The 21,183-nt window shown below is 47.3% G+C and overlaps 1 protein-coding gene across 4 annotated transcripts in view; it reads left to right on the plus strand.

Annotated features, from left to right (window-relative positions):
* Positions 1-18,384: 18,384 nt before the first annotated feature.
* The window catches only part of BCL11B (BCL11 transcription factor B), a 90,961-nt gene continuing 88,162 nt past the window's right edge, over positions 18,385-21,183 (plus strand). For all 4 annotated transcript variants that reach the window (XM_065635852.1, XM_065635854.1, XM_065635853.1 and 1 more), the window contains exon 1: positions 18,385-18,499. In XM_065635852.1, the coding sequence (XP_065491924.1) occupies positions 18,442-18,499 (58 nt within the window). In that variant the 5' untranslated portion in view covers positions 18,385-18,441. The remainder of the gene's footprint in view (positions 18,500-21,183) is intronic.

Below are 21,183 nucleotides of genomic sequence, written 5' to 3' on the forward strand. Positions count from 1 at the left end.
ATGAGGGCTATTCTGCATGGGAGGGAGAAGGCCCTTACAGAAAGGTAAAGAAGATGGAAAAAAATGTTCCCAAAATTGCTGGCAAGGAAGATGCAGATTTTACTTGGGCACATTTCTCTTTGAAAGCTGATCCTGTTTTGTAAGGGTAGACAAGGAAGAGTTGCCAAATTCGTAGGACAACGAAGTTTGGAAAGCGCTGGCAAAATATGTGGAATTGGATTAAATTTGACAAAATGTCACATTGCTTTAAGGCTTCTCAGGATGTCCTGAACCATTTTTGCTCCACATAGTGCAGATTTCCTGTAAAGCTTTGGAACTGCCAGAGCTGCTCAAAAATGTTGCTGTGGATGTGCTGAAGCTGTAGGGACCCATCCCATGGGAATTTTCCCAAAGAATAGGTGCTGATCTCCCTCTGGTCTATGTGTAGGACCTCACTTGAGGAAAGTCCTGGTGTTGCAGGGAGCTTACAAGCATGTGCATGGGGTTTGTGCCTTCCAGGGGTGCTTGGGCAAAGCTCCCTGAGTCCAGCTGGAGGCCAGAGGGTTGGCACTAAGTGGATGTGAGAGTTTGGGTCTGGAAACGATATAAAGCACAAATGTGCCTCCAGGCCCTGATTAACTGCTTCTGGAGTTGGTTGTGTGGGATGACACTTGTGCACTTGTGTTGTAAACCTACCCTGTGTCACTGTCTTGTCCTCCGTTACTTTGATAATTTATAATCACAAAATGAAAAATCAGGACCTGAGACAGATATCCTGGTTCTGGCAGAATGCTTCAGTCACTGGAATAGTTTATATTAAGCACATGCTTAATTTCTTTGCTGGATCAGGGTGCAACTTTCCTGGTAGATACTGCAAGACTTTAGCTTTCTGGGAACACTCTTGGAAGGAGGAAACAAAAACATTTCCTTTATAAATGTTTGTGGAAAATGAATAAAAATGTATGAGTATGCAATGAAAATGCATTTCCACTTATTTATCGTGTTCACCAAAAAACTCAACATAACAACAATGACCTAAGCTTACATGAACAATGAGAAATGAGCTCTGCAGCCTATTAACCTGAGTGAGGAAACCATGGGGTATGGACACATCCTGCAGTTTATACTCATATAAATGTCTTCATCAGACTGATCAACAGCCCAGAAGGCATCAAATTGGAGCTACCTTGGGGGGGTATCTTCTGGAAACACCCCAGAGATAGGCTGGTGCCACATCTGAGGCTGCTGTGCTGATGACCAGATGACTTCGGTTTCCAAAGATCTCAAGCTGAGAGCTTTCAGCAGTGTTGCATTCAAGAAGAGGAAATTACAAAAAATAATAATAATTTTTAAAAAATCATAAAAGAAAAGTACTGGAAAATCAGGTGCATACATGTAGCCAGCCCCAGCATTGATCTCACATAAATGGTAGCATTTACGAGGCAGATAATCCAGCTTCTCATTGATCTTGGCAGTACTAGTAGGGGGCAATATTTACATTTGGTTGAATTGCTCTTGGACAATTTTTCTCCACAGTACTAAATACAAAGAAGACTTCCATTAACACCAGGACAGCAGGGCTTTTCATTCATCTATTTTTTTTCATCTGTTTTAAAAAAAATACATGGCCTGGTTGTCTGTTCTGCTGATTGTCTTATACTGGGGTAGCAGCACCAAGTAAAGGGAAGTAGCAACTACATCAAAGGCTGCAGCAGAGAAGAGTTGGACCCTGAATTTTTGCATCAAACAGCAGAAAGAGTTTCTTCCTTTTTAAGTACAAAAGAACAAGGAGTTATTATCCTTCTTCTCCCAGCAAAACAGAGCAAAATCAATATTCTTCCCTGGGTCATTTCTCTAAGCTTTCTTCTTTCCCAAATACTCTCACGTTATGCTATCTCCATTCTGGAGCTATTCTGCTCCTTTGATGAAGGAAGGAGGGAAATAAGCATTTTTTGGGAAGTAATTATTTGGATGCATTTTAGGCTGAGATGAATTGCACCATAAAGTGCCTGTTTTTCTCCAGGTATGACAGAGTTCAAACCCTGCAAATGTGTGTATGTATGTGTGACTGTACCAGTCCTGCCTGTTGCATCTGGGCAATCCCATCGTGTCTGGCCAGTTTTATCCTGTTGTCTGGTAAAGATCTAGACACCTTATTGTGTTCCAGTAGAGAACAAAAGACCAAAGGAGTCACTGTCCCTGCATGTCCAGCCTCACCACTCCAGCAGCCCCTCAGGGTGCTGTGACTGACAATGTCTTGCTGGACACTTCCAGCTGCCTCCTGGGAAAAAGACAGGGACATGTGAGTTGCAGGACAGAAGAGTTTATCGTCACCAGGAAGCCAGTGCCTGTGGCATATCAGCATAAACAAAGAAATTGTCTTAATAGAGAGGCACACCCAGAAGTACTACAGTCCTCTCATGGGATCACACAGCATGTGGTACATGAATCCAGTTAGTGAACCCATAGCAAGCAAGGAAGAACAAGTTCATAGACCAGCAGCTAGGAAGAGAGCAAACAAGTAATATGAAGGGAGACAAAAACCCCTCACATATAGTGGCAGGGAAGCCAGAACCAAGTCTGTATACAGAGCTGACCATGAGAGATAAAGATGAAAAAAATGAAGGTAAAGATTTTTACTGTCTCACTGGGAATTAGAGGACAAGAAGCAAGTGAATGCTGTTGCCAGGAATAACACCTGAAACACTGGAACAGCTGATAAAGGTGTTTGATTAGAATCATGACCCTGCAGACAGAGTGAGACTCTGGAGAAATGCTGTATCTTTTACCCCACCCCAAGAAGCAGGATCTGAGATAGGCACCTGCCTTGCAGAGCTGCACAATCTATAGCTCGGGAGATGTTAAACACTCCCTAAATGGAGCCAAGATCATCTGTAGGACACATGAGTTCCATTTACAGAAAAGTATAAAAAGAAGAGATCTAGCCCTAGAGAAACACCTCCAGATAGCAAGGAAACAGCTTGCTATTCCCAGGAAAAGGTCAAACCAATACAGCAAAGGAAGGCAGAGAGCGGGATGGAACAGCCTACCAATAATGTAGGCAGCAGAGGCCAGTGTAGGAGCTTTGTAGTGAAACAACAAGAAACGCTGAAAGAAAAATGCCTGGCAAGGGCAAAGATGCAGGAGAGGAGGAGAAGCAAAATGTTTGCCTCAATCCTGCAGGTTCATGGGGAATTAAAAAGCCAAGTGCCTCTCAGATACCCGCAGCGTGGCTTCAGCACCAGGAGGGACCCTGGGGTCCACACACCCTGTGAAGCCTTCAGGACCTGCGTCTGCCCTTACATCAACAGTCAGGTCAGAGCCAGATGGCTCACGAAGCTGCAATATTGTTGAAAGAAGCGATAAGCAGCAATTCTGACCACATCATGGTGATGTACAATAAAACCACCTTGAGGTCAATGGCCAATGCAGGATGTTGATAATAAATCCATGAAACAAGAGGTGTTATCGCTCAGAGTTTATGACAGTTGACATTCAAGATCACCACCCAGGGCAGAGCACCAGGGCCATGCACGACCTTCCTCTGGTCACAGTACAAACCCTTGGAACCCTCCGCTTGTACAAGGAGACAGTCCTTGTGGGGCATGTCCAGGATTTGAACAGGACTAAAGGGCATAGCTTTATTCCCTGTGCCACGTCAGTAAAGATAACATCGCCCAGAGAATCCGGCCAACACACTGTCTGTGCTGTGATCAGTGGCCTCCTGACTCCGGGTTCCCTGTGCATCACGTATAAAGGGTAAAAGGGGGATAAAGTATTCTATCTTGACTTGGTAGCTTTGGGCACTCATTTTTGGACATGTCTGAATGCCTATGCAATGTACCAGACAGAGATGAATCAGGTCTAGAGCTTATATGTTCCTGTTTCAGAAAGCACAGGATATACTTTACCATAGATTTTACACCGCTAATTTATAAAATATAATCATCAAAATTATTTCTTCAGCTTGTGTTTTTAAGAGGTGGCTAAATTTGTGGTTTGCCTACTGTGCTAAGAGCCTGACACACGGCCACATGCTTTCACACATCTCCTTGCAGTCTATGGGACCAAATTCTAAAACCAGTGATGCCATCCTGCAGCTGAAGTAATTCTGTCTACACAAGTCCAAGTGCAATCACAGTGGGACCAACTGCCTCTTTGTTTGGTATCAGGGTATGTAAATATGTGACACTTATTGTGCAGTTGCAGGTATCAATATATTTCAAAGTAACTGACATGCTAGATTTATCAATAAAAGAGAGAGAACTTACACAATAATCATCACTTCATAACAGCTGAAATTTCAGAGGAATCAACTCTGCCCTTCTTTTAATCAAAATGAGTAATAAAACTTTACCTATATGAAGTTTGTCTCTCTCAAAATAGCTCAGCTGACCTGTGTTAAAGTCTGTGTAAGAATCATTGAGAAATAACAGGAGAGGAATAGACAGAGATTTTAAGCTGGACATTCTCTTCAGTAGATATAAGACAGCACAGATGACCTAACTTTAAAACACAGCCTTGTTGAACATCTGCTTTTTTATTCCAACCCATACTAGGTAAAGCATAAAACATATATTTAAACATGTATTTCTTTTGTAAACATAATTTTTGAAGCACAACTTGAGATAAGACATCTGTGCAACAACTGTAGACAAAAATACAGTATTTAATTCTCTTTGAAAAGTTATGCTTCACAACATTCTTCAATGGGGAATTGTGGATTTTTTGTACTGGAAAGGTACAAGCAAGATCCAAGAAGACAATCCCTTGCAGAAAGAGCTTACACAGCAGAAATCAGTTTCTTGTGTACTGAAGACAGTCACTTCATTCCGCTCCAAGCAATATTTAAGATAGAATCTAAGGGGGAAAAAAAGGGAAGTTTCTTAAGCTGGATGCTGATGCTGACAGTGGTTGTTACTAAGTGTACCTGACTCTCATGAGTCCCAGCCTCATGCTCTGGCCAGCAGGATTTTGAAAGTTATACATGTCCCTTAAAAATGTAATTAACACCTCAGTGGAGTCTTCAAAGGGCAGAAGTTTCTGGTTGAAATCTGTTTCAACAGAAATAGAAAAATACTGGGCAACCTCTGGTTTGAAATGAAGTGGAGATAATAACCAAAGGAGAGGGAAGACAAGGGTAAATACAGTGAAACCACCAGAATGCGAGTCAGCAGTGATAACGTTATGGGGGCTCTGCAGTGATGTGGCAATTCCCTTAGCCTGTGGCAGGAATATCTCTCATTCATTAGAGCTGATTAGGGAGGATGAGGCTTGAGCTTTTTTATCCTCCTCAGTAAATCTGCCTTTGATGCAGTCTGGTTATAGTATGGTTCTGATTCTAAAATGGGTGTTGAACATCCTTCCTTCACTGATCCATTAAAATAATTACGAACAGCTCTCTAGGTCTGTTATGTACAATACATCTATTTTGGTTCCTGATGACTGATTTCTTTGGCTCTGCGAACAAGGTGAGAACACCAGATCTGTTTCTTTTGAGCCCCGTAAAGCAAGTCTTGTGTATTTTGTGAGTGCTGGAAAAAGTTTAGAAAAGAGCTAAGGAGGTGGTTTGGATTCTGGATTCTGCACCTTATATTGGGGGACCACAGCTGATTCACAACTGGCGAGAAAGTTCAAATGACCAGAAATTGGAAATGACTGGTATTGGGAAGAGGATTCAGTTCTCTGTGCTAGCATAGATCTGCTAGTGATATCAGTTAGCTGGAAGCGAAGCTTGACAGACTTTGGTTGGCAATAAGGTACATTGACTTTTTAATAGGGAAAGCAATACATTATTGCAACAATTCACTTAGGATTGTTATAGACTTGTCCTTTAGTCAAGACTGGGTGGCTTTCTGCAATTCAAATGAGAGCTGTGGTTGCTTTAAAACCTGGGTGAAGTCCTGCTGCCTGCATTATGTGAGTAGCCTCTAGCCTTTAAACCAACTAAGCCAAGCACTCCGGAGCAATGGGCAGATCTCCGAAAGTTGAAAGGTTTGAATTGCGCATGCCCCAGAGACAGGGAATTTGAATACCAAATGTCCCAAATGACCACGAAATGAGCTTCCTTGGGGAATCCTAATGTTTCACCATATTAATCAGAAAAATTAAGACCTCAAGCACACAGAAATATGCCTGTGGTGACACATGGTTAAATCCAAGAGGTGCCCAGCAGCGTACAAGCACACGTATGCTGTGTCAGGGAGCAGCAGACATTCTGCACAGCACTGTGCAATGCAAGTGGCTGGAGAAGCCAGAGACAGTTCAATGCTGGGGGGCACCAACCCAGCCTTTGGCCTCTCATCTGCATTCCTGCACTGAAACTCACCTGCTGAACTCTGCAAGGTGAGCTCATCAGTCTTTTACTGCAGCTTCGTTACTGTGCTCTTAATTGCTGGGTCCCAAAAGATGGTTTCTGGTCAGCCAAAGCCCCCCAGCTCTGCAGGTTTCTGTCTTGGTGGATGCTGGCCAGCTGGGGAACAGTTTCAGGGTTCATGTTCTTGAAAGCATATGAAGCTTGAGCTGCTAGAGAAGACCAAGATGGTAACCACAGGCACTGGGGGTTCATGAGGTAAGCCTGTGCGTGTGACTGAAGAAGCATTTGCTAGTTTAGTTCCTTTTATTGTGTTTAGTAAAGTGTCCTTTTTTTCTCTGGAATGCTAAGCCTTTTGGTTGGCACAGTTTGGGCTTTTGGCACATTTAACTTTCTTTTTTTTTTTTTCCTCTCTCTGCAGTTAGTGAAAGCTCTTTTTTTAACTGTGAACTTTTTCACTAAAAAAATGCCCAAATCTTAATAAAATCTAAACGTGGCAGCAATGAAACAACAGCAAGGCTATGGCTACAGCTTCTAGGGCAGGTTTGCACCATCCAGTAAAAGAGATTGCCAACCCACTGCTAAGCTGAGTTTGTAAGTTCTCACGAGTCAGAAGTTTGGGTCTGGAAGGATCGATGGCTGAGCTGGTTAGCCCTGCCTCTCCTGCAGGACTGTCCAGCCCTGCGCTGGGAAGAGTGATGCCTGTCCAGCACAGCTGCCTACAGGCAGGAGCAGCCTGCACAGAGCCCACAGGCACACTCAGCCCTCCACAACGTGTTTGAATGCCCTTCTGCAAACACGAGGAACTTGTGTATACAGGGGTGAGAGTATTTGCAGGTTTTGTCCATGGAAAGTTGATGTACACAGAGACTTTTACGGTGTTCATATTTTATATCCCTTGATAATATCAGCAGAACGTATCACGCTGAAACTGTAAATTGATTTGCATGGGTTGGTCATCTCAGAACAATGTCCAGCCTGCAGCGAACAGATACGCTGTACCTAGGTTCAGAGATAAGGTGTCTCTTAGTTTGTCAGTGGTAAAAATATTATCACCAGTGTCACTGGCCTGTGGCTCTCGTCCTGAGCACCCCACCTCTGTTCCTGCTTATCCCACGGCTCCTCCTCCAACTTTCATGGCAGCCAAAGGGAAGTACAGAGAAGTTCAGCAAAGTTCACCCACCACCACCAGGAACTGCCTGAGCAGTGTGGCCGTGATAGAGGGTGATAAAGCAACAGTTATCACATGGGTGACCAGCACAGCGTTAATCACAGTAAAATCCACCCTGAAGAATGTGCCTGTGAGGTTTCATCCTGAAAAAGGCCACAGAAGGGTTCAGTATTCCAGCAGGGTGCTGCACGGGACAGGGGTTAGTAGGTCCAAGTGCCTTATGGAGGCTGTTCGAGTTCCCCTTCCAGATTGCTCAATAATTGCATTTGTGGAGGCAACAACAGCCTTAGTGGGGTCTTTGTCAGGGGTAGAGCATCCATCAGCTGCCTAACACTTGCATCCACAACCGCAGCGAGTCCAGAAGGCTCCCGAGTGCTCTGTCTGCAGCGCTAGCGCCTGACTTCCCCCAGTTAGCTGCGTGATGATCGGTGGGACAGGAGGCTGAGGGGGTGATCAGGTCTTCCTGGTGGGGGCTGATTAGGCAGGGGCTGGCAGCGTGCTCCTGCTGCTGCTACTGCTACTGCTACCGTACGGTGCTTCATGGAGGGGATGCAGAGGCGTAGCAGGCAAGCAGCAGGAGAGTAGGATGCCACATGGCGAGGAGGAGGAAAAGAAAGAGGTGGAGGAGTAGGCAGAAGGGAGATTCAGTTTAACATGGCATGCCAGGCCTCCACTGCTGCTTCCCTCCCTCAGGCCTGCTCATCATGAATTTAATTTGCGCATGGGGTGAGGGGGATTTAGTTGGCATTGTTTTATTCTTATTTGATGTGCTCCTTTGCATGGCAAACGCTGGTAGTATGCTCATCACTGTGCAAATAGGCAAAAGTGGCCTTGGATGTACTTTTGTCTAAGGTCCTGATTCTGCAAACACATGAATAATCTAAAAAGCAAGAGGACTTACTAATATACTTAAAATGACACTTGCTTTTGTCGTCATCTCTCCTTCTCCCTCTCACTACACATTTGCTTCTGGATAGCTAATTTAAGCTCAGTACATCAATTATAATCTGAATAAAGAAAAGATAGTGTTTTTGTAAAATCTCAGTTTAGAGGTTAACCTCATCTACATATATTCAGTAAAACAAATAAAATTCACTTGTGCCCTGTCCCAGCTAAGATTCAATATAAGACACATTCTCTAGCAGGAAAGGCTCAGGAAGGGGTCAGACTTCAAACGATGGTTGTTATGCAAGGGAATTGCTATTTGGAAAGATATGTCCTAAGAATTTAGGCATATACTTCCACAGATGATTGGCAGATGATTAACTTCCTCTCTTAAAAAATTATATTTGGGAAAACACCTATTGAATTTTCAAGCAATTTAGTGGAAGTCAGTACAATTGCTTGTAATTCTGAGGGAGGATTAGAAAATTCACAAAAGGTAGAAAAAGCATATATATATATATATATATACACACACATATACACTTACGTATATATGTTTAAAAAATAGATTTCAAAAAGCATTCCTGGGCTTTGGTGTGGAGGCTTCAAGCAGCAGCAGACAGCTCCCTCTTCTCAGTAGCTGCAACATCATTACACAAAGATACAGAGACGCAGGAGCCACTATCCAAATGAAGCCCCTCAACTTTGTGGCCACAAGTGGGTTCTATTTTGGTCCTCGCTTTTGAGGCTGCTTTTGATGAAGGGATCAGAGTTTTTCAGCTCCCTGCCATTACAGGTTGCTGTTGACCTCTGCCTACCTTTTAGAACTTTGTTTCCATTTCCATTTCTTTAGTGTGAAGGTTGGGGATGGGAATCTGTATTTTTAAAACTTTGGTTCCAACTGCTGTGTGCTGTTGTACTGTGGCTGATTTTTGCCTCTCTTACATTTCCTCTTGTGTTTCTAGATCTGAATTGTCCAAAGTATCTGCTGGAGTATGGCCTCTGGACCCACATATCCCAGTGACCCAGGACATGAACTGTTGTACGGCAAATCCTGACTTGACCAAATTGGCAACAGAGCCTCAAGAATTATTTAGGCACCTAACAACCACTGACTTTGGTAGCAGGTATGCCCCAAACTGAGAATCTGTGCATTAGTTTTTCTGTGGCTTGATGTGTCCCCTTCAAAATCAGTGTCTCTTCTGGACTGCCTTTTTCTTTCCTCCCCTTGGAGCAGACCATGGCTTTTGGCTATCCTTGTGCTGCTGTTGCACGATCCCTGATGTCTCCTGTGGGCTGTCATAAATCTTCAGTCCTCTTGTATTTCACGTTATCTCCAGGCAGCCTGGGTTACAGCATGGGCCGTGGGGAAGCCAGCGAGGGAGTGAGACCCTACGGTCACTGGGCAGCTGCAAATTTAAGGCTGTGCAGGGACAGGTGCAAACCTTGAGCACCATCCACAGATGACATTGAGGGAACTTAAACTAACCTTCTTCTTGTACAGCTCAGTAGCCTAATACTGAATAATAGCATGATATTTAAATACTGGTATTTTTGAAAAAGAGAGGTAGTGATGATGTTGGAAGACGGATTTTTAGTGGTTAAGAGAACTGGCTTTTGGCCTTTGTAATCTTGGCACTTTTGTTTCTGTCCCACAGCATGGCTGGATAACCTTTCAAGGGTATAGGAACACCTTTTATACCTCCTTTTGCTCACTACCAGAAGTATTTCAATCATTACCCACCTTCACGAATCATCTGGAGATGCAAGTGAGACATAAATGCAAAAATAATATTATTGGTATTGTATTATTATTTTTTCTCGAGGAAATCGCTGTTTTCCACAAAGCAGAGCACATGATTTCTTGTTTGTTGTGTAATAATAGCCTTGTGTTGTGATGGTAAGTAGGACACAGATATAGCTTTTCAGTGATGTACAGTACTCTTTCTTATCTTTAATTAAATGCTATTCCCTTGTATTGGAACATATTTTGTGATTACACATGTTTACAGTCTCTAAGTAACTTACCACCAAATACACTAATGAAAATCAGTGCCCCAAAGCAACTTGTGCCTTTTGTCCTGTACTATCCCATGCGTCTCTCTTTTTTTTTTATTATTATTATTACTTCCAGTTTCCATTTCAAAATTTAAAGGGTTGAATTAAACACTTTCGTATGAATTTCTTCCAGCCATCTCTGCTTTTGATCTAGGGACATGTACCTACCTAGCTCCCTGCCCTTCCTCAGAACGGTAACCCCTGGGGATACCATAGAGCATAGAGATGATACAATTTAATAAAGTCACAATAAAACATCCAAGGCCTTTCATACTTTTTCACTTTCTTTAACTCAATTTATTTTTCATTTCATGGACAGAGATTTAGTCCTGGTATTAGTTTATGATTTTGCTGAAAGAATTACCGAACACATACAAAAAGGAAATATTATTTTTATTATTTATTTTGTGCCATGTATACCATAGGAAAAAAAAAGAGAGAGTTAAAATCACTTCAGTACCGCTGTGTTTTTCATTACAAAGTTATTACATATAGAAATTACTCCAAATTATCTGAAATGAATGGAAATTATGAGGTTTAAATTCCCCAGGTTACTGCAAGCACAGCACTGGAAATTTATTTTGTCATCTTGCTGAACATAATTGCTACAACAAAATTTCTTCCATTTTACAACCACAGCATAACTTATTTATACCAGTGTTGTTGTAATTTTACATCAATAAGTTGCATGGGAAGGAGTACACAGGTGGTAATTGAAAACAATAATTTGTAGTGGGGTCCAGGTGGAACAGTTGGCTCAGAAAAGACTTCATTTGCTGCTCCGTAAATGCTTCACATCTCTGTGGCTTTTGACTAGGGTGCTATCAAACCTCTGGTCCACCCAGCGCCGAGGTGGCCTGATCATGCTAAATTACATTTCAAAGTGTCAGCGGAGGTGAGAGGAACAGCCCCTCTGTCACTGTGGCACCGACCTGCAGCTCACACACAGAAGCAAAAGAGAGATGCCTGGGGAGAAAGCGAAATCAGACCTGGGAAAGTGGTGAGCATGATCCTGGAGAGAGAAGCAGCATCTTTGAAGGAACCAAGGTAGAAGGAAACACAATCTGGGTCTGGGGGATGTGTGTGTGCACACCCGCATGTGCTCTCAGGATGTCAGGGCCGACACTGGCTGCTGCCCCCGGCTTTTCTGCTCAACCACCTTCCATAAGCGTGACAATACATTGTCATTTGTTTGTTGAAGGGAATGCTGTTATTTGATCATTTTCAATTAAGATGTGAGTAGTTGCCTGAGACATGAGCAATGACGTTCACATTCATACTTTGCTCCAGTCTTTATGAACAGGAATGTGTAATTTGGGTGCAATACACAGGCGCTCCCAGGCCAGGCATCCGCACTTCTACGATCCGTAATTGTCAACAGGAATAATGAAACTGCAGAGGCTGGTACTGAATCCAGAAACTGACAAATTTCCCTGTTTGAGTTTCGTTGCCCAAGTTAAAATAATATAAAATAATAATAATAACAATGCTAATAGGTTACTGTGGATATACTCGATTTAAAAAAAATAAAGTAGGAAGAACGTAGAGGAATAAAGAATAAGAATGAATGAGGTGCTGTTCTCTTCTGATGTTCACATTTGGATTTTCATGATTCATAAGAGACAGGCTGGAACATTTCTGTCATGAGTTCAAGCTGAAGATTTCATTGCCACGTTCCAAGCTTAGAGGTTTTTGTTATTTTAAACAATCCAAAGATTTCAAATCCTCTTAAAATAATCTGTGAAGGGAAAGGGAATAAATTGGTTGAAACTTGCACTTGAAAGCAGCAGAGAGCTGTACAGATCCCAAATTTCAGGTTGTATAAGTTCTGAAGAGCACCTATGGAGGAGGGGTTCTTTGTCCCCTCCACATGCAAACCCATATATATATATATATATTTTTTTTTTTTTTACAGCAAAACTAGTGTTGGTGCACAAAACCCAGCCTTTTGTACCAATCAGTGATGGCATTTGTTTTCCAAAGACACAAACAATCCTTGGATTTAATTCATCCGGGAATATGTACCAGCTTTTTTTAAAAAAAACAAAAGACTCCCCAGCAACAGAGGAAGTTGCCCATCTTTTGGGGTTTTTTATTTTTTTTTCTTTTTCTAACCCAGGTGTTATTTGGATGCCCAAGTAGCATTCTTAGTGGGTTTGAGCATATATAGCAAATGGGATGCTTGTCTCCTGCTTATTCTGGATGCTTGTGAATCGTGTTCCCTCTTCCTTTCCCTGTCAGCATGTGCATGCAGATGCAGGCAGTGAGCACAGGATGAGAGAAGGTGCTGGAGAGAATCGTTATCTGACTTCTAGAGAGATCCTCAAGTAACAAATGTAGGGGCATGTCTTTCACTGCAGTCCCTGAGGGTCCTGCAAGTGATTTCAGTGGGGACACCACTGAATTTCTGCTGTTGGAAAGGCTGAAGTTTAAACAGACCAAATTCTGCCTTTAGGAATTCACCTTTTAAACTGAAGAATGAAAACAATCCTGTGTTTTATCTGAAAAAAAAAAAGTGTTTTTCTTCTGCTCTGACTTGCTGGTTCCATGATTTTTTGTGGGGTGAAGGGAGAGGTATTGTTTTGATTTTGTTTATTTTAATTGAAAAAAGGTGTGGAAGAAAACTGGGCCCCAGCATTTGGACTGTTATCAAATATGTTTAACACTTGGGAAGAGTTGGAAAAATTAGGGACTCTGCAGGAAAACAAACAAACAAACAAAAATCACAAACCAACCAACCAACCAAACCCCACAGACCATTGAATAAGCAGGGGACTCTGGGGAAGGTTTAGAATGTAAATGTTGAAGGAAATCTCATTTTCTAAATTCACTCCTGGAAACATCAAGAAGTGACAGCCACCAAAAATAAGGGGACAACAAACATCTTGAAAACACAGCAAAACCTGCACCCCTTTTGCCTCTGTCCAAAAAGCCTTGGGAATGGGGCAGGGGATCTGCTTAAGCCTTCGTTTCACTGCACTCTCAAATACACCAGTGTCACGGAAAAGAAAATCAAGTGAATAAATGTTGCAATTTATATATATTTGAATAGGTAACAAGAACAATTTTACTGTTTGCCATAAATGAAAACCCCCACCAAATCATTCCTCTGATTGAGGCTCTGAAGCTCTGTTTATGGCTGCAAAGTGATTTGATACAAAAAAAAATTACACATTTTGAGTTATTATATCACCCAGAAATTTGATGCCACTTAACTATGTAATTTTCAGAAATGATATAAAACCACTGCAGAAAAATATTCAGGGAAGCCCAAAAGACCTCTTTTTATCATTTTTTATGGGTCTAAAATGAGAACTCGCAGAGATCCTTGCACTGTATGTGAAGGCTGAACTGCCACCTCGGGAGCTTTATTAATATGTATGTAAATATGATCTGGTTAGATCCTGTGTTTCTGTGTCTTTTCACAAGGTGGAGCGGAGCGGCTAACTAAACCGATCAGATCAACTCCCCATGTTTATGCTTTTTTTTTTTCCCCAAGTAGCAACATTTAAAGATTCAAAGAGAGTAAGGACAACAGCTTCATTTATGTCAAGATTGTCTCAAACCTCCTTCCTTCCTTTCTTCCTCCCCTCTCTTCTCCCCACCCCCAACTCTCAGATCTGTATCAAAAACAATTTACTTCTAACTTAGCATGAGCTTTCTCAGTAAAGACTGGGAAGAAACTAAAATCACATCACACTGAATCTGCAGCTCCAATTTTTCTTCCGCTGAAAAGTTATTTGAGCAAATGGGGAGAAAGTGGAAATGCATTCAAAATGTGTCCAAGTGACACATCAAGCTTATCTTCCGTGAGGATATTGGGACTTCCTCTTTATATTGAAGCCACTGTTATTTATGTACTATATCTGTGCCAAATTTTAGCTAAAGAGATGGCATGATTTAAAAAAAAAAAAAGAAACACAGAAGCTGAACATGTGTGTGCAGAGAGTTCTTGACTCAGCATGCCTTATTGTCTATAGCATAAAAAGGAATATTTAACATCATATTAGCTTTGTTTCCCCTGTGATAAGGGCAGTATTTCTAGAAAAGAACTCCTCAGATCCCTGGTTTATTATGAAAACAGAAATTATGATTACCTTAATACAAGATATCTTGTGCATAAGATTGCTTTCCCCCCCTAATTTAAAACAAGGGACTATAGCACCTTTAGAGCTAGTGAAAAGCTTGTTCTGTTCTTGCAGATTATGCTCCTGGTTTGCCTGCGTTTTTTTTATTTCTTTGGGGGATGTTTTCGTTGTTGTTGCTTTGTGGCTTTTTGTTGTTCCGGGTAGCTGCGGCTCCAGGTTTGCAGGACGGTGGCAGGAGGCCGATGCTGTGCCGTAGCCTCTGGACGGCACAGCAGGGGCTGGGGGCACAGGCCCCCTTACCCAGCTGCGGGAGCCCACCACGGCCGCACAGCCCGGGACAAAGCGGGGCGATGTCGGGGGCCGCCGCCGCCGCCCGGGGCAGCCCCCGGGGACCCCGGCCCCTCTAGCGGGGCGGCTGCCACCGGCTGCGGCGGGAGGGGGGGACGACACCAGCGCGGGGCCAGCTGCAGATGGAGGCGGGTCGAGGGATAGGTCAAGGTTAGAAAGAGCCTGCTATTGATCTGGCTTTGAACGCGAGACAGGGAGAGCAGAGAGACTAAAGGGGGAGCTGTGAGACAAGACATTAACAGCTTTCAGTGCTAATGATCACAAGTGCCAGACAGGGGAGGAAAGAGGAGACTGAGAAATCACTTTGGAATTTTTTTTTTTTTCCCTATTGGGATATATTTTCGGAGAAGGAGGAGGAGGAGGCAGGCTGGGGGTTCATCCCCCGCAGCCCTGCCCGCAGCCGGCGAGGCGGTGCGGGCTGGGGGGGCTCCGGCGGCCCCGCCGCCCCAGGCAGCCGGGGCGCCCGCCTGGTCAATCATTGCCGGCCCTTATCTCCTACGCTCAGTGCCCACTGGAAGACACTGGTTAATCAACAGATGATGCCCAGTAACTTCCCGATAAGCCGCGCTCCGAAGGGGTGCAGCTTCCTGCAGCTCGCCCAGAAACGGCCGCAGCCGCTGCGAGCCGGACTTTGCACCCTCGAGGGTGGAAATTCACCCCCACAACCCCCCGTGACCGCGGCCGCAGCCCCGTGGAGCGGCCCTGGGGCCAGGCCGCGCTTTGCTCGGCAGGGACCGCCGCACAAAGCCTCTCGGCCTCGCCAGCCGGGAGGAGAGGAAGGATCAAAGCAGGGAGAGGAGTGAGGGCAGCCCCCATCCCCGCTGACCTGCCCGGGCCCCATTCCCCGCGGGTGCGGAGGTCGGCAGAGGGGAGCCCCTTCCCTCCGCCGCCCCGCGAGGGTGCCGCACCCCGGTCCCCGCAGGTTCGGACACCGCTGCCCCACAGGGAGGGCCCCAGGGCTGCAGCCGCGGGGCCGGCGTCCGCGGCTCCCGTCCCTCCTCTGCCCGGCGGCGCGTAGCCTCTGCCATCACCACGCTCGTTTTTCTGTGCAGGACCCTGCGAAACAAACCAAAACACACGGAGAAGAATCTAAACAGCTTAAGCGCCGTTAAATGTCTTTCACGTGTTTGCCGTGCGGTAATAAAGGCGGAGGGCTGAGCCGGGGCAGAGGAGGGCACTGCAAGGCTGGCCCGGCTCCCACTGCCCGGCCTGGGAGCTGGTGGGGGGCCCGGCTGCCCTCGGCGTGCCGTCGGGCCGGGCTTCGGGGGCTGGCAGAGCCGAAATGCGGGCTGTGAGCGGGCGGGCGGGTGTGGGGAAGAAAAGGCAGATTTGCTGGAGGAGGCGAGAGCGTTGCTGTTTAGCCAAATTCTACTCAAAGCTGATTAAGGGCACCGAGATGAATTCTGTTCCCCCCAAGGCTCTCATGCGATTTAATACCAAAAAAATATCCATTTAACGTGGAAAGTAAATGACACGACTGCAGAGCGGCTCTCCTAGCGTGCTCCGGGTGGAGACTAGGTTTCTTGGGTTTCTGCTCCATCTGCCTTCAAGCCCCCAGTCCTCCCCCTCTCGCCGTTCCCTTCGCACTGTCCAGACCTGGTGCTGAAAAGCTATTTGCACCGAAAAATTTCCTTGTCTTGGGGGGCAGAGAGAGAAGAGAAATAATCGCAGGACATGGGCTGAGAGAGAGGAGGTAGGGGAAAAGTTGGTTTCCAAGAATCTCGCAAGTTAGAAGCGCACGCAGTTGTGGGAATTTACCTGCGTGTGAAATAGAAGGACAAGTGCACTGAGATGCGGTTCCTGGGAACTCGGCGTCTCTCGATTCGTGGCTAAGACTTAATTCCTCCAAGGAAAAATACTCTCTGCCAGGATTTTAAGGGAAGGGGGGGGAGTGAGAGAAGAAGGTCGGAGCATGTGTGCGTGTGCGGATCGACTGTGCGCGCGTGTCCCGCTACCATCACACTTCGGGTAGGGAGAGAGGAGGGAAAAAAAAAACCAACAAAACACCACCACCACAACTCTCCCCAACCCACACAGATATTTGTGTTGTTGTAAAACTGTTTGAAAGAAATGCAGGGGGAACGCGCTCGCCGCTGAGAAGCTGCGGCGGCACCGGGAGGGAAGAGCAGCCCGAGACCCCTCGGGAACTGCCGCTCCCGGGCACGGACGGCGGAGAGCACGACCCAGCGCCGAGCCCGGACGGCGGGGACCGGCCGCCGCGATGAGTAACGGCGAGGCGGCGGCACCGGCGGGCAGCGCGCCGCAGACCCGCGCCTCCCTCCGCCGCCGGGCGCGGAGCCGGGCGCGGAGCAGCGCGGCCTCCGGCAGCCGCCCCCGCCCCGAGCGCGGCCGGGCCGGGCCGCCGCCCCCGCCCGAGCCTCCCCCGCTGCGGCCGGCGCCGGGAGCGGGGAAGTTTGGCCGTGCGTGAGGATGCGGATTGATTCCTTCCCCCCCCGCGCCTTCCTTCGCTGCCGGCGCTCCGCGTTCCCGAGCGAGCAGCGCTGCACAAAGCCCGGAGTGGCTCCCGAGCCCGGCATGTGCTGTAGTTTGTGTGTGTGTGTGTGTGTGTGTGTGTGCGGGTGTGTGCGGTGTGTGCGAGTGGCGTTTCTTGTTCTCTTGCAGGGTACAATGTTAAAAAGCCACCGCTAGTCGCCCCCAGTGCTCCTACTCTCTGGGTCTTTTTGTCTCTAGTGCAGATTAAACGTCACGTCCGCACTTGAACTTGAATTTTATCCCATTGTACAGAGGCAGCCCCAGCCATAGAGAGACAGAGCGCTCCCAGAGAACCAGGACTCCGCCATCTTCACATTGCAATATATAATAGTAATAGCCAGCACCAGCCCAGCTGCACTGGGGGCTTCCTTCCTTCCAGTCCCAGTGCCAGGCGAGGGGGGAAGAGTGCAAAGTGGTGCAGGAGCACTGGCAATCCAAAAGCACCAGGGCAGAGCAGTGCCACTTGAACTGGGAAAGAGGAGACACAGTTTTGGCTACCCCTTTTCAAAAAAATTCTCTCTATATATCTACCCAGCAAGGGTCAAGCTCTGAATTTTTTTTTTTTTGGCAATTTTTCTGTGTGGGCAATCCCAATTCTAGTACTTTTTAAATATACATTTCTGCCTTTTTTCTTTTTCTTTTTTTTTTCTTTTTTCTTTTTTCCTTTTTTTTTTTTTTTTTCCTTTTTTTACCCTCCTGGTGGAAAAGCGCACTTGCCAATTTGCGAAGCACTCTGGAAAGAGGGAAAGAGAAAAGTGTCACTGGCGGTGCTATCCTCCTAAGTTCAAGAAGAGATCTGGAAGTCCAAGTGCCAGAAGCAGTGGAGAAAAGACAGAGTGTGTGAGAGGAAAAAAAAAGAGCGAGAAAGAGCTTTTCCTGATGATGATGATGATTTTTAATTGAGAGGGGATCCCATCCAGTGCACCACAGCAGCAACAAAAAGGAGGCTTTTTTCTTTTTTTTTTTTTTTTCAAGAAGAAGAACTCGATAAAGAAGAAGAAGAAAGAGGAAAAAAAAAAAAAAAAAGAGGAGGAGAATCGCCCCCCCAACACATCACCCCAAACCAGTGCAGCTCTCCAGGCGATGCCAGTGTAAATGCCAGGGCAATGTCCCGTCGCAAGCAGGGAAACCCGCAGCACTTGTCACAAAGAGAGATTATCACACGTAAGTTTGAACTTGGAACCAGACAGCCGAAATCGAGAAGCAAAATTAGGGAAGGGGAGGAAGCGGTTGGGGGGGGGGGACACTCCAAGAGCAACCAAAGCTGGTAAATGACTTCAGAGAGAGGGAGAGGAGAAGGGAATTAAAGAGGGGAGGGGGGTGTGTGGCTAGGGGGGATGGGCTGAGGGTGGAGGGGGGGAGAAGCCCGAAGTTTGCCGTGCGTTTTTGCAGCGGTGCGGAGGTGAGGCGGTCAGGCAGGCAGCGTGGAGCGGGGAAGGCGCTGCCGGCGGGGAGAGCGCGGCGTGGCGTGGGGCGGCGCGGGGCTCCCCCGGGGAGCGGGTGCGTGTGCGGGGGGCGGCGGAGCGGGGCGCGCCGCTGCGGGCCGGGCCGGGCCGGGCCGGGCCATCCCGCCGGGACTCCGCCGCTCTCTCCCGGCCCCGCTCCTCGTTCCGCGCTCCTCGGGCACCGCGGAGCGGTGGGAAAAGTTGGCCGAGCGCCTTGCTTCGGCGTGACAGCCGGGCCGGGCCGGGGAGGGGGACGGCGGATCAAGGTGGGCAACGAGGAGGGGTGAAGCGGAACGGCCGGGGGGGGGTCTTAACAGGAAGCACATGGAAGCGGTGGGCCGGACGGAGCAACGCGGGCCGGCAGCGGCGGCCGCCGAGCCCCCCGGCGCGGGGAGCGGGGGCAGGTAGATGGGCAGGCTGAACCCTGCCCGCCCCAGATGCATCGCCGGCGGGGGGAGATAACTCTCCTCCAAAGTGGAGGGGAAGGCAGGAGCAGCTCGTTTGGGGCTGGAGGCAGGGCAGGGGCTGCAGAGGGGCCGGGGGCGGGAGGAGGTGTCTGTTAGAGACATGGAGCGCGGGAGAGCCGAGGTGGGGGACAGGGCTGGAGGGCACGAAATGCGGACCAGGCAGCGGCACCGGCTAGGGTGCCGGGGCAGGAGGGGATGCTGCACTTTTTCCTGAAGCTCCCATTGTGAAATGAAAACACACACATACTCGCCCGCCCACCCCCCCCCCCAAAAAAAAAAAAAAAGGGAAGGAAAAGATAAAGCGAGGGGAGGGAAGGAGGCGCCCCTCCAAGCTCCAGCATCCCCCCTCCTCCCCGTTTCCACCCCTAAAGCCCCGGGAGAGGGGCGAGCGCCTGCAGGCACGATCGGGGGCAGGTCCCCGCGCCGGGCGCCCCGCTCCGCTGCTCCGCCGCTCCCGTCCCCGCGGGGCTTGTGCCGCATGGGGGGGTGGTGAGGAGTAGGGCACCCCCCGGGGCGCGGGGCAACCAGCGCTCCCCACTTCTCCGCTACCACCGGGGCACGGCGGGAGGGTCAAGGAGGTCCCCATTTCCCTCCTATAGCATGGGACCTGTTTGGGGGGGTTGGTAGAAAATTCCCGGCACACCGTGGCGAGGTTTGGGGGGGCGGAGGCCGGGATGGGGCCCCGCACCCCGCCGGGAAGGCCGGCCGGACACCCCATTCCCCTAAGACGAGTCCGCAAGTTGCTGTGCTGCGGGGGGCGGCGGCGCGCACCGAGCCAGCCCGGGGCTGAGCCTAAGCCGCGGCGGATCCGAATATTTATGTTGAGATTTTAAAGAATTTAAATAAATAAATAAAATATTCCCCCGGCTTCTCTCCCTCCCCTGAAAGCCAAGAATAGGAGCCATCTGCCAGGAGCATTTGGTGCTTGCGAGCTCCTCTTTCTTTGTTACCGGTGATAAATTTCTGTTTGTAAGATTTCCTTGGGAATCGAGATATCTATGTGTATGTGTTTATCATTTTTTCACCTCCTGTGAGATTTTTTTTCTTTTCGTAGCGGAGGGTTTGGGGGGCGGTTTGAGTCCCGAAATTTCAATTTCTTTCTCTCTTTTTTTTTTTTTTGGTGTGCGCCTTTATTTTTTAACCCGTTCCTCTCTCCACACCCCCCCCCCCCCCCAGCCCATCAGCTGGTGGAACACAAATGAAGATGCATCTAATATTCAGTTGTTTCTGGGGGGTTTGTTTTTAATTCATTGTTATTTTGGAGCCAGATTGGCATCACCATAAAAGGTGGATTCCCCCCCCCCCCAGCTCCCTCCCCTTCGTTAATTGCATTTTTGTTCTTAACCATCCGGTTTGGAAAATGCATTTCCTTTTTTATTGGTGGCTTCTTAATTTTTTATTTTATTCTTTTTTTAAGAAAAAACATCAACAACCTAACCCTTCTAAATCGCCCTGTGAAATTTCTCCCACTTCTTTTCTGTTTCAGTTCCGAGGATATGTATGGTGTTGAAAGGGGGTGTGCAGAAAATCTGGTTTGTTGCGCACGCTTGAATTTGTTTAAAGGGGTGAAACATTTATTTTCTTGCTGATGTTGCTGGGGTGGGGGGGGGGGGTGGAGAAGAGAGCCAGGTAGGTTTGTTATTCCAGTTTCATCTCCTTTTCTGATCGCTTTGCTTGAAAGTAAATAATGAGGCAGGAGAGCATGAGAAGGTGCCGAGGAGCTGCATGTACAATGGGTTTAGCGGGGAGGCTGGGGAGAAATGGAGAGCAGAGCGGTACGCAGATTCCCTCCCTCCCCTCCTGTATTTATCTGTCTCTCCATCCTGAGGAAGCTGGCGGAGAAATCAGGCTGCATACTGAACAGTGGCAGAAAAAAATGAAGGTATTCAGGGGAGGAGGAGGTGGGAGCCGGGGGGGGCTGCGGCTGGGGCTGTGG

Source organism: Caloenas nicobarica, chromosome 5 (genome assembly GCF_036013445.1).
Source record: "Caloenas nicobarica isolate bCalNic1 chromosome 5, bCalNic1.hap1, whole genome shotgun sequence".
NCBI lineage: Eukaryota > Metazoa > Chordata > Aves > Columbiformes > Columbidae > Caloenas > Caloenas nicobarica.